This window comes from Castor canadensis, chromosome 11, assembly GCF_047511655.1.
Source record: "Castor canadensis chromosome 11, mCasCan1.hap1v2, whole genome shotgun sequence".
Classification (NCBI taxonomy): domain Eukaryota; kingdom Metazoa; phylum Chordata; class Mammalia; order Rodentia; family Castoridae; genus Castor; species Castor canadensis.
This window is the reverse complement of record NC_133396.1, coordinates 139,762,557-139,775,539: the sequence shown is the minus strand read 5'-3', so window position 1 is coordinate 139,775,539 and position 12,983 is coordinate 139,762,557. Positions and strand designations below refer to the sequence as shown.

The window sequence follows — 12,983 nt, the reverse complement described above, 5'->3', positions numbered from 1 at the left end:
GAAGTCATCCACTTGCCGGGGTGCTGGCCAAGGCATGGTGATGCAGTTTGCCGTGTGGGATGTGGTGTGGATGTGTGGCATGGCTTAGAACATGGCACATGCATGTCTGAAGACCCATGTCACTTCTCTGTCACCAAATGTCCACAGATCTAATCACCATAGGTGTATTCTCCTCGAGTTCCAAAGGCCAGGTGACCAGTCAGCAGAGCTGCTTCCTGCTGGAGGCTCTCAGGAGAACCTGATCCACCCTTTCTAGCTCAGGGCTGCCTTTACCTGTGGCTCTGGCCCTGTCCTCTATCATCAAGGCCTTGGGTGAAGCATCTTCTGTCCTCTTCCCCCAGGCTTGGGTCTTCCTGCCTCCTCTATGAGGACCCTGGTGGTCACACTGAGGCCACCTGGATAAGCCCAGAAAGTCTCAACCTCCCAGGCTCTCAGTCACATCTACCAGGCCCCTTTCACTATGTGATGTGACATGCCCACAGATGGTGGGGTGGGGACGTGGACATCTTTGGGGGCCTTACTCAGCCTACCACAAGAAGAGAAGGACATTTTTCTATGTCATCTCAGTGCCTCCTGAATTACGCTTTTCCTCACCTCTCTGGATAGAGTCCTATTTATCTGTGATGCACTCAGGTTTCTGCTCTCTCTGGAGGGACTTCGGAAACATGAAAAGCAACAAGAGTCCAGAATCTTCCTTCTGCCACTCTTGAGGGTGTGCCATGGTGGTGTGGCGATGGTGGCTCTGCATCTAAGTCATGAAGGGCGAGCCTCCTCTTCTCATGCTTTGGTTCTGGGGTGAGGAGCAGCACCCCTGAGAGTGACAAGGTCCATGTGGTTCCTGCTCAGGGAACAGCTTGGGCACTAATCCGGAGGGGAGGAAAGAGGGAGGATGGTGAGCAGGAAAACTGTGGTCAGCTTTCAGGGCAGTCAACCATCTCTGACGAGCTGGCTAGACCGTGAAGGGCAGCGCATTTACTGCAGGGAGATGTCTGCAGCGGGAGACACTCAGTCTGCCAGAGCCCAAGCCCCCGCCCCAGGGCACAGAGGTGACAGTCACAACACAGAGGACAAGGATTCACAGCCAGGCCCCAGATCTCTTTATCCCGGGGAGATTTCCCCTGGTCCTTTTAACTGTTACTCAGGGGAAATGCATGAACTGGTCTGATCTGGAGTTGGAAAGAGGCCATAAAATGTATCCAGGACAAGTTCAAGTTGGTGGCTGTGTGAGTGATCTTTGTAGCTGGCTTTGAGCCACATCAATCCACCCTTGCCCCAGAGGCTGAATCTGGTCCCCTCTGCATGTTCTGAAGGCAGCTGGGCATCTGCCACTCTTGCCCTCACCTGCCTGCCCTTCCCTCACTGTGAGGGTCAGGACGGGAGCCTGGACTTCCAGGCAAGGCATCAATACACTCAGCAGCTAGCATAGTGCCTGCTATGTGCTTAGGGCTCATAAATACTTGTTTTTGTACAAGAAAATCTCTCATCCGAGACAGGGGAAGAAGACGAACAGAATTATTGCAAAGACAATAGAAATGCACCAATAGTCCAAATTTTCCTTTTAAGCAGAGTCCTTTGGATTGCTCTCTGTCACACAGCTCTTCTGTGAAAGCACTGACTCCAAGTTCTTCTGCCCGGGCTCAGCAGCACTGGAGTAGCAACCCAGTGCTCTGTGTGGCGACAGGTTGCATGGAAGGGAACCATGGGTCGCCTGTGCTATCAGTCCTGTGGCCAGGACTATAACCTGTGTGGAAGGATGCTCACCTGAGCATTTAATTCACACTACCAAAATCCTACACTCCAATACTGATTGGTTCTATAAATCAGGATACACTCGTAGAGCTGGTAATATTCGTATAACAGAATATTATTCCACTGTTAAGGGTCATATTTTACTTTTTTTTTTTGCAGTGCCAGGGATGGAGCCCAGGACTTCATGCATGCTAGGCAAGCACCTCACCATCGAGCGACATCCTCACCCCTAAGGTATTTTAGAAAAGTACATAACAGCACATGAAAATGCACCCAAACTATTAAGTGAAAAGTAGGTCACAGAATCGAAACTGACTGCATATAACACTTGAAGGAACTACACCCAAATGTTAGTTTAAACTTTTTCACATAGTTTAAGTGTTATTTTAAAACAAACATGTATTGCTTTTTATAATTTTCACAATAGCATGTTTTTAAATAATAAATGAAAAAAGCATCCCAGTCCACAGCGAGAACGGACATGATCTGCTCCACCTGGCTGTAACGTGGATCTGGAATGTCCCTCAAAAGCCCGTGAGTTAAAGGCTTGGTTCCGAGAGTGGTGCTGTTGGAAGGCGGTGGAACCTTTAAGAAGTGGGGCCCAGTTGGAGGCATTTAGGTCTCTGCAGCTGTGCCCTTGAGGGAGAATGTGGAACCCCAGCCCTGCCTCACTCCCTTTGCTTCCTGGCAGTGAGGTGAACCGTTTTCTATCGCTCGCTCCCACCATAATGCACTGTCTCACCACAGGCTCAAAAGCAATGAGGCCAACCAATCTGGACTCATGAGCCAAGCAACCCTCTCCTCCTTTAAAGAGGCCATCCCAGGTGTCTGTTACAGTCATGGAAAGCTGACAGGCACACATCCCTCCACAGAAAGGGCTCCTTCTAATATTTATATAATACTACATAACTGGATAATTTAGCATATTTTTATTTATATAAACAACCCAGAAAGTTCTGTACAAATGTCAAGTGGCGGCTCAGCCCTTGCAGGTCAAAGTAGGGTTTCCCAGATCTGAAAAGGAGTCACATCTGGAAAAGAAGTTGACAGGGATGCTCAGAGTACCCCCCTGTGATAGGAAAACACTCCCTCGGAGAGGAGGGAATGGCTGGTCTGTCTTTGTCTGTGTGGCCACTGGACATTTGATTTCTCTAAGCATCTGTAAAGGAAAGATCTGACAGCTTTGCTCCCGGCCTCACAGGCCTGGGTAGGGGTAAAGAGAATGACACGGCATTGTATTTTGGAAACTGTAAGGCATCCAGCAAAAGGAAAAGGATGCAATCCAACAATGCTAAGTTCTTAGGACAATGATCAGCGTTTCCCCATTTTCCTTCAAGATATCAACAGACACAATCTATCCCCCTAGAAAGTCACCAGGAATTTCATCAGCCATGTTTAGTTCATTTTATGTTTCCCCATACTTCGTCCTGTGTTTCAACACCCTGCTATGTGTACACAGAACTTGTTTTTTCTCCTGCAAACTTGGGCAGGCTGGCTCTCCCAGCTTCCCCTGCAGGAACGTGGGGCCAGGATCCTGGATTCTTGCCCCTGGAAGCAAGGGACACCCCTTCCAGGCCAAGCTGGGCCCCAAGCCCCTGTGAGATCCTCCACACTGTCCATGTGTCTTGGCTGGTTATAGAAGACCTGGTGGAGGATTCTGAGGCCCCTGGAGGATGGGCACACATTTGATGGAAGGAGCCTGAGTCCCTACATCACAGAGGAAGGTCACCTCCCAGCACTCACTGTGAGACATTCCCTGAGGTTTTTAGAATCACGTGTTACCCCAGTCATCCCCCCTGACTATGGCAACACACTCTGTGACAATCAACACTCCCTGCTGCTTCCTACCCCACAGCCACAGGGAACATAAAGCATGTGTGCTAAGCCTCAATGAACAGAAACTCACCCGAAAAATTGGGACAGATTCTTTAGGGAACTACATATTCTTTAATTCAAAACTCTCTCACCCATGTGTCTTAGTTTCTAAATTCTCTGCTATTAGGCCCAATAATCCCTTGCATATGCCAGACATTGGACTCCATGTTTATATACATCACCTTATTCATTTCTCACTACAATTCTATCCATTCCTAAGTGAGAAAGCTGAGTCTGAAGCAGGGCAAACCCTTGTGCAAGGTCATACCGCTAGTAAGTGGGCAAGTCAGGGACCGGACCCCATCTAAGCATTTACAAGTTTTAACTGCCAGATGAGATGGAAGGCAAGCCCTGGGCACTGCCTGGACCCACAGGATTGCTTAGGAAGGAGAGTGTGAGTGAGCAGAGAGGGCAGAAGTAGGAGGCTAGAGGATACACTCTCCAAGCAAGCAGGCCTGGTTGGAGCACCATGGTGGGGACCCTGTGGTGGCCTAGTGTAAGCGTTAGGCCCTGAGCTGGGGAGTTCCCAGAAGGCAAAGGGTGGAGACTCTAGCTAGCATCCCTGCCCTTCTTTGCTCATAGAAGTGCTTACCTGATAGGGGTACAGAGTGACCCCATTGGTTCTTGAAAGGGACCAGGTGCCATCTAGGTATTGGTGAGCCTGAATGGCCACTGAGTTGAGGATGTTCCCATTGTTGGGGCTGGTGGCCATCTGGAGGCTGACCTTGGCCTGGTGGGTTGGGGACCCACTCTTCTTTTCTGCCCCATTGCTGACCCCAAGGCTGTTGGGTTTGCTGCTGTGCTTGTTGATGAGGCCTGTGTAGCTGGAGGTGGCATAGGTCGCAGGCACAAAGGCCCAATCTCTGGGCTGCTGGGGCCCCCCCACATGCCGAGAGCCCACCAGGGCAGGGATGGTGGACAGCGGAGGCGGGGAGCTGGGAGAGGCATCGTAGTGCTCACTGCCAGCAGCCTGCTCCAAGGCCAGCACCATCTGGATGGCCTCCTGTCTCAGCTGGTTCAGATGCGTGGCACAAATGTCACAGCGGTTATCACGGTCATTCCACGCCTTCCGGATGGTGTTAGGGACCTGGAGTTTGTCATGAATCACAGCTGAGAAAGCAGGGTCCTGGAGAACACAAGAGAAAAAATAAAGGAGAGTCTGTAAGTCAAAGCTGGTGAGTGCAATTCTACCCGTATCCAGAGAGTTTGAGTGTTTGACTGGCACCCATCAGAAAGGAGAAGCCAGACTGGTAGAAGAGTCTCTATGGTGGGCAGATGTAAGAGTTTTATACTGAAAACTTTAAAGATGTTACAAAACAAAAAACATCATTTCTAAGCATCTCACCAGCCGGCCAAGTAAGAACATTTCGGATTCTTCTTATGTCCACTAAGAAATTATGGCCAACCTGGATTCTTCCTAGAGGTCTAGTCAGAAGACACAGATGTTTGTCCTGCATGATGGGGGATGTGTAGTCATTTTGACCATGCGTGTAGCCCCCGACCTCTGTTATCATAGAAAGTTGGTAACGGATGGAACTGCGACTTGTGACTAGGAACAGAGATTCTGTTCAAAGAAAACTTTGGCCTCACAATGTGCTAAGCACCACTGGAAGAAAACCAACTGAGCAGACTCTGAGCCAGAGATCCAGGCTGCTCCAGCAGCCCAGCAAACCCCTCTCTATTAGCTAGCATTTGTTGCCTGCCCCATGGCAAGCTGGCGTGTCTGCTTCTGGATATTTGATTTCCTGACTCATTACAACAATCCAAGATATTGTCTTCACAAGTTTCATCTAAAATTACCATTTAAAACATCTTCAACCCAAGCCAGGCATGGTGGTGGATGCCTGAAATCCCAGCTGCTCAGGAGGCAGACACGGGAGGATGGTGATGGTGGCCTGGCCATGGTAGGACTCTATGCCAAAAATGAAATTAAAACAAAAGGGCTAGGGTGCAGCTCAAGTGGCAGACCACTTGCCTACCACGTGTAAGGTGCTGGATTCCATCCCCAGCACTGCAAAACAAACACACAAACACAAAAAAATAAGCACGTAAACAAACCCTTCAGCTCAGAAGCCCTATCTAGCATAAGTCAGAAGATGGCTCCATTGAGGGTGCTGCCTCTCGCTTCCTTGCTGTAACCTCACAGGAAAGCAGGACTGCACCCAGAAATAGCAAGGCATGCTGATGGGTACTGACATGTTTCCTAGTTCTGCTACCACTGACTTTGGTGTTCTGTGTGACCTTGGACACCTTACTTAATCTCACTGAACCTCTCATTTGTCACACCTGGCCTGTCCTTGTTATAATGACCTTCCAGCTCCAAGGTTCCATTTGTAGGGAAGTGAGGACAGGAGACCACAGTACTTGTGTGTACAGACAGAGCCCTGGTGGCATGTTTGCGGCCTGGCTAAACTTTCCAGGTTCAACAGTTATTGCAAATAGTTAATGAGGCTCATTGTCTCGAGGCTTATTTTCCCCTAAGACTTCAGAAGAAAATCCACCCTTCTGAAGTTTGCTGCCAGCATTTGTAGGGCAGAAGCCCCTCAGCAATGGCTGAGGGTGGGGAGGGCGGTGTGGGTCAGCCAGGAAGGCAGGATGATCGTGGGTTGAGGGTTGTTCTTAATTACAGCCCGTTTTGATGATGGACTCCAGCATTTTGTTTTCCCTGTTTAATGACCCGAACTACAACTCACACACGCTGATTAGTGAATAAATCAAGAGGCCTCTTTACACACAGCCAGCAAGGAGTAGCTCAGGATACAGAAACTTGAGGCCAGTCATCGGAAGGGACGGAAGCAGCAGAAGGTCAAGGTTGACCAAGTGTCACTTGGAGAAGTGATGTGAGGCACATGAGGCCCACCCTGTGCCCTCTGCAGTCCAGAGAGTTTCGAATCACAGCTCAGAACATGTGGGACCAGAAAGGGCCCCCACAGGAACCATTCTAGAGCAGGTTTACTAGTAAAGAAACAGCTCCAAAGGGTTAAAAGTTTGGTCTACACCAAGGCCAGACGTCTTGACCACTAGTCTCTAAGTTTTCACTTCACGAGCCAAAGAGACATCTCCATCAAGAGGCCCAAGTGTTTTGCTCAGAGTTCTGTACGAAGGGCTCACTGACTCCAAAGGAATTTCTTTGGGCCTCTGTATGTGCCAAGATAAAACTTCTTGCTTTCTCACATAACACTACATAATAAGAACTTTTCCTTCTCAATAACGCTAGGTAGAAATATTATTTTTAGTGACCATATAGTGCTGTACTCTGCAGTTGTTCCATTGTTCCTACCTATTTCCACATTCTACAGATAATTTAAGATAACCTAAGAAATAAAGACAAGAGCACTTAAAAGCCATTCACAACCAACAGCGTTTTTTCAAATCACCCAACTATTTAATTTCAAGACACATAAAATTAATTACCTATTTAGACTATTTTTATTAACCCCGTCTTACCAAGGAAGTGCTAGGGTAAGGAGGCAGTGACAAGAGAAGTTGTTCTGCACATCACAATTTATTTTGGGTTTTGGAATCTGGATTTGACTGGCTTGGAGACACATCCAGCCTACAGAGCTACATGGACCCTCTGGTTCTGAGAATTCTTCTTCTCTTCCCTCTTTCGTTTTTACCAATCTCCATTCTTCATTCAGCCTGTTGCTTTTTGTAGCTCGACTTCCAACAACTACCAAATAGCTATGTTGACTTCCAACACGCCAGGCTGGGGATCTGAGGACACACAGGAAAAGTTCCAACCTCCATGAATTCATATCCACTGTGCCTTTTTGGCTTCTGGACTACCAAATGCCACACCCCTCTGCCCTTTCAGTTCAGAGTGCTGCAATTCAGAGAACCAACCAGCACAGGCACACTCCCAGTTCAGGAGTCATCAGTGAGAACTCCAGCTGCCCACAGATCTCCTCCATGCACCTGTGTGCCAAGCAACATTAGCTCTGTGAGAGCCGAAAGACCCCTTCCATGAGTGCAACAGCTGAGCTCACAACCAATATGGTCTCAGATAGCCAAGATGTAGCCACAGTCCACTGCCGTCTTGGGGGAAGACCAAGGCTAGCTCTTGAATGAGGATTCAATTGCTGGCTGGTGTCAAAGAGGCTTCCCTTCAATGAAGTAATGCTTGATCTGAAACCCTGTTGGTGCCCATCCTCCAAAGACCTCTGTAAGTCAGGAAAGATCTCTTATGGAAGCCAAAACGCCTCTCAAGTGCTTGTCCACACATTATTAATATTTTAGTGCGACTGAAAACTTCAAAGAAGAATGGTCAACAGACACAGCTTCCTGTCTGCACTGAGACAGAGGATGCTGCTTCATGGGACAGTGGTCATGAGCAGGGGAGGGGAAACAAAGGAGCACTGGGGGCTGGGGACAGTGCACATACATTGGGCTGTCCTGATGTGGACACAGAGAGGACTGTGGGGGAGATGGACTGGGGAGTTGCCCTCTGCATTGGCTGGCCCAGAGGACAGCCAGGCGTGCAGCCTGGCCTGCTGCCTCGCTCATGGGCCTCAGCATATGTGTGCTGTCTGCCTCTGACCCACAGGAAACAGTCAAATGAGCCCCCCACAAGCAACTCCCCCCCCACTTTTGATTCAGCATGTATAAAAACTGCCTGTTGGCACTCAGACAACAATTTCATTCTAAATTTTTAACTTTAGGGTCTTTGTATTCAAAACACTTTCATCTTTCAGGAAAATATACAAAACCATTTTTGTCCCATCAATTTAAAAAGACCCTTGGGGGAACTGGCAAAAGTCCCCAGGGGTCAAGGGTAAAGAACATTCACACTCAGACACCTACGTCTGCCTGACCAGTGATCGCTGCAGAACAATAAAGTTGCCATTATTGCTTTCTCCTTCCTCTAGAGGCATGTCAGGAAAAGGCGGGCCCCACCAGTGACCCTCTTAGACTGATTCACTCATGTGCAGGCAGATCTCATTCCCAGGCAAGGCACAGCTTCAGCAGCCATCCATTCCCTGGTGACTTGGCATTCTCTCCTGTCCTCTCCAGGTCATTCTGTGAATCTATGCAGAGATAAATACCTCTCAACTGAAAATTCCACATACTTCTCTTTGCCCCTAGGCTTGCCCTTATTCCAGTGGTCACTAGATAAGTGAATAGTATCAGGCTAGAAATCTCAAGCCTTCCTTGCTTCCTTTGCCTTCATGTGTAACCACCGAGTTTGCTAGATGGTGCTTCCTGAAAGGTCTTGACCTGCCTTCCTCTCCATGCCCACTGCCTTCTAGCCTTGACCTCATCCTCCCCCCATCAAATGGTCTCACTAAAATACAAATGTGATCATGCAATCATGATGCTGTACCATGCCTCCACTCTAAGGGCTGTCTTATTTTCAGTGTGTGTTTATAGGGCTATTTTTCCCTTAGACTCTCAGCTCCTTAAGAGAAAGCATTCTTTCTTTCCACCTTCAGTTCCCTAGAGCCTAGTGCAATGCCTGCTACACAACGAACTCTTAAAAAGTATCTGTCAAATGAATGAGTAAAAGGGATTCAACTGGGCTACAACTGCCAAATAACGAAGTCATTCTAGGTCCATCATTCATTTTTTTTTTTCCTAGATGAGTTAGTCTCTGCTATAGTTTGGACCTTCAATGTCCATCAAAGGCCTGTGTGTTAAAGGCTTCGTCTCCAGCTTGGGGCTATTGGGAAGTGGTGGATCCTTTAAAAGGGGAGGGTAAGTGGCAGGTCTTTAGGTCATTGAAGACTGCCCTTGGTGAGGATTGTGGGACCCCGGCCTCTCTCTCTCTCTCTCACTCTCTCCTTTTATTTTCTGGCCAACAAGTGAGCAGTTCTGCTCTGCCAGGTGCACCCCACCAGAAGCGTGAAAGCAAGGAGTCCACCTGACCATGGACTGGAAGCTATAAAGCATGAGCCAAGAAAACCCTTTTCTCATTATAACCTGATGATCTCAGGTACTTGTTATAGTGACAGAAAGGTAGCCGGCACAGTGGCTTAGTAGACAACTGCCCTGAAATTCAGTCTTTCCTGCTGAAGACTGATGTAGCTTTCCATAACTGTCCCACCTGGCGCACGAGCCTCCTACTGACAATTTCTTAAGCTATTAGAATAGCGTCTCTGGCTTGACTTAGTCTGTTAGTATTTCCTCTATGTTCCCAAGAAAGCAACACTTACCTAGAAAGGACTTTTAAATAATTAACCATCAGTCAGCTTATCAGCAAGAAGGTGGGAGACATGTACCTAAAAGAAGGTTCTGGGCCAATAGTACACTCTTGGTTCAGTGAGGATCAACCTCAGCAAGCAGGTGGCTGCTTGTCTCCCAAGCATAAGGATCTGTGGGACTCAGGCAAGAAGACAAGAATGACCGGCCAGGCCAACAGAGCCATTTACTAGCATGGCTGGATGCTTTCTGTGCCACAAGCATGGATTGGTCTCAAAACAAGCACTTGTGATGGAGCGAGGTGGTGCACACTCCCACTTCCTTCCATAGGAACTCCCTCCAGCACCTGAACCCTGGGTTTGTCACAATGTCACACTAGCCAGCACTCTTCACCAGTGACGACGATCACAGGCTGTGCGCAAACCACGTGGATGGTAGCATGTGAAAAATACGAATGCTCAGGCAGAAAAGCCTGCTGGACAATGAGTTCGGAGAAATGAAATTTAAAAAATAGATAAACCACCACAAGGAGAAACATTAAATGTCAGCCAAGGTTGTTCTACCTAGGAAAGTAAATTGACCCGGATTTCCGTGGCTGTGCCGGGCCTAAGCGATGCGGCTGAGGACCGCGACACGGGGATGTGACCTATGGAGGGCGGCGTGTGCAGCGTCAGTGTGAATGAGGCAGGGCATGCCAGGCACTCAGAGCACCAGGGGAGGGAAGGGACATTTGAAAATGGCCGCCATGAGACCTTTCCACTACAGACAGACACAGGCCGCCTGCTCTCCCCACCTGAAGCCGAGTGCCTCATCGCATGGGGGATGTCACCAAGCTGATACCAGGGCCACGCCCCAGAACCTCCAAAACTGCATAAAGACAGGTGTGAGGAACACAAATCCAAACGCTAAATAAACAAAATTCTGTCAAAACAAGAGGTAACCACACAAAGTGCACAAGATGAAAACACAGACAGGTCCGGGCTCTGTCCTGCCTCCTGTAGACTTGGTGACAGCAGTGGAGTCTCTCTGAGCCTCTGTTCTCTCAACTGCTAAATGGGAATTAATGGCTACATTGTAGATTTGTTGCAAGCATTAAGAGTAATTCACATGCATAGCATGCAAGAGATGCTAACTCCTCACAAAACAGCAGTAATAACAACAAAAAGGATCTACCTGCTTCCAAAGGAAAGGGGTGATTTTAATCAGAATGTTGGTTAGGAACAGTCCATGAGTTACTCATGGGATGGACGAGGTGTTTCTCACCAGGACCACTGTGTCATCTTCCCCTTGCAGGCAGAGAACAGTGTTTATTGATTAATTGGGAAACTGCTGGTGAAGAGCTTGGGAGGCTGGAGCCCTATCTCTATTGCTTAGTAGCTGTGACCAGGAGCCATTAAAAAAAAACACACACACACACAAAAAAAACCCCTACCCATACATCAGTCCCCTTAAATGGCAAAGCAGGAGTTTGTCATGGTGCCTACTTTTTAAAGAAGGATAAAGGATGATAGTGTCTGTGACGTGTTTAGCACAGTAAATGGCAGCAGTCGTTATTGGTGTTAAATAAACCCAGCGTGATGATTCTCTGTCTCTAATGTTAGCATTTTGTGACATGGTGGTGACAGTGAGCTCATGGCTCACTTTTATCCAGGAATTAACATTTTCAGAATTACAAGAGGGGGGTCGGTGGCGAAGAGAACACGTGACCTTCAGTTAAGTCCCCCTTGTATCTGGGCAAGTTAACATCTTCTAAAAAGACAGCAAAATAAGAGTAGGTCCCTGGAGTCCTGAGCTGACCGCTGGGCACACACTGAATGGCCCCAGCTCTCTTCTCTATTTTAAGGAACTAAATAACCCAAGAGTTGTTGCTTTCCATTGCACTCGGGAATGTATTCGATGAGCATCACAGGCTCCACCTGGCCAGTGTGTCCTAGGAGTGGCCCAGCTGTACCCTGGAGATGGAGGAAGAGGTGGTTTCACATTAGCATATCTGTCTCAAAACCCGGAACTCTGTTCTCCAGTCTGTACCATGGCCCTGGGCAAATGGACACATTAAGACGAGACAGTAGACTCAACCTTCAAGTCCGTGTTCAACACGGCAGTGCTAGACTTCACAAACATAACACTACGATTTTACGTTCTGATTACTAAAGTCTAACTAGGAGGGAAGTCTCTGTTATGTGTAAGCTGGGTGTACCATTGGTGGCTAATGGAGTTATTTTCACTGAGTAAGTAGGTGTATTTGTCGAAAGCTAGTAAGGATTCCTTTAATTATCTAATTATGAAATTGCCTAGTGTTTCTGTTCTCTTTAATTGATTTATATGCATGAAATACTGCATCAATGTACGTGGCTGTGTTTTCCTACAAAAAGATGAAATACCTAAAATTTGGTTGTATTGCTGTCATTTTTTAAAAGATGAAACTGTAACAGGTAAACCCTGTTTTGGCCGTGCCCTACAACAAATTTAAAGACTTCCATGGTTCTCCTCTGACCTAAATGCTTGTGGCCCAGGGTTTCGGGACCCACATAACTTTTGTCATGCTGCCTTGTCAGACATCTGCCCCAGCTCCCCAGGGGACCCCCTCCTCCCCACAGAATCAGCAGGTGCTTCCCAGTCCCACAGCAGCCCCTGCCTGCATCTCTGTGTAGATTCTTGTCTGGGATAATTCTCACCTGACCTTGAAGCCATGGGACAACTTTGGGGCATCAGGGATGCATTCACTCCCATGACTGGGGTTGGCTAGTAGGCATATACAAGTATCCAGGAGTACATTTTAAACACGCAGCGCTTACTGTGTGTCAATTACATATCCATCAAGTTATAAACAAACATCTTGCTCCCTCATCCTGGGGCCCAGAGTGTCTCTGGTCTGACTCACGCATCCCACTTAGCAAACACACACTTCCTTGTTAGAGCCGGGCATGTCCTATCTGCACGATCGCCACAAATTCCTGGGGGCAGAAACCATGCCACAGTCTGAATCGCCCTCCGGAGTCTGTTCTCATGACAGCAGCCAGATTGATCCCTTCAAGTCTTCAATCTGATCCCGGCATTCCTTGGCTAAAAATCCTCCCCTCTTCCTCAGAGTCAAAGTTAACTGCTGGACCCAGCTTCCCTTTCTAACCTCAGCCCCTGTTCCTCGCTCCTTGACTCACTCCATGTCAGCCACAGAAGCCTTCTCGCTGCTCCTCAAACTCACCAGGAACCTCCCACCAGTG

The 12,983-nt window shown here is 48.1% G+C and overlaps 1 protein-coding gene across 2 annotated transcripts in view; it reads right to left on the bottom strand.

Moving 5' to 3' along the window:
• Nucleotides 1-12,983, bottom strand: part of Kif26b (kinesin family member 26B) — a 402,766-nt gene that overhangs the window by 241,963 nt on the left and 147,820 nt on the right. For both annotated transcript variants that reach the window (XM_074048799.1, XM_074048798.1), the window contains exon 3: nt 4,217-4,750. In XM_074048799.1, coding sequence (XP_073904900.1) covers nt 4,217-4,750 — 534 coding nt within the window. The remainder of the gene's footprint in view (nt 1-4,216; nt 4,751-12,983) is intronic.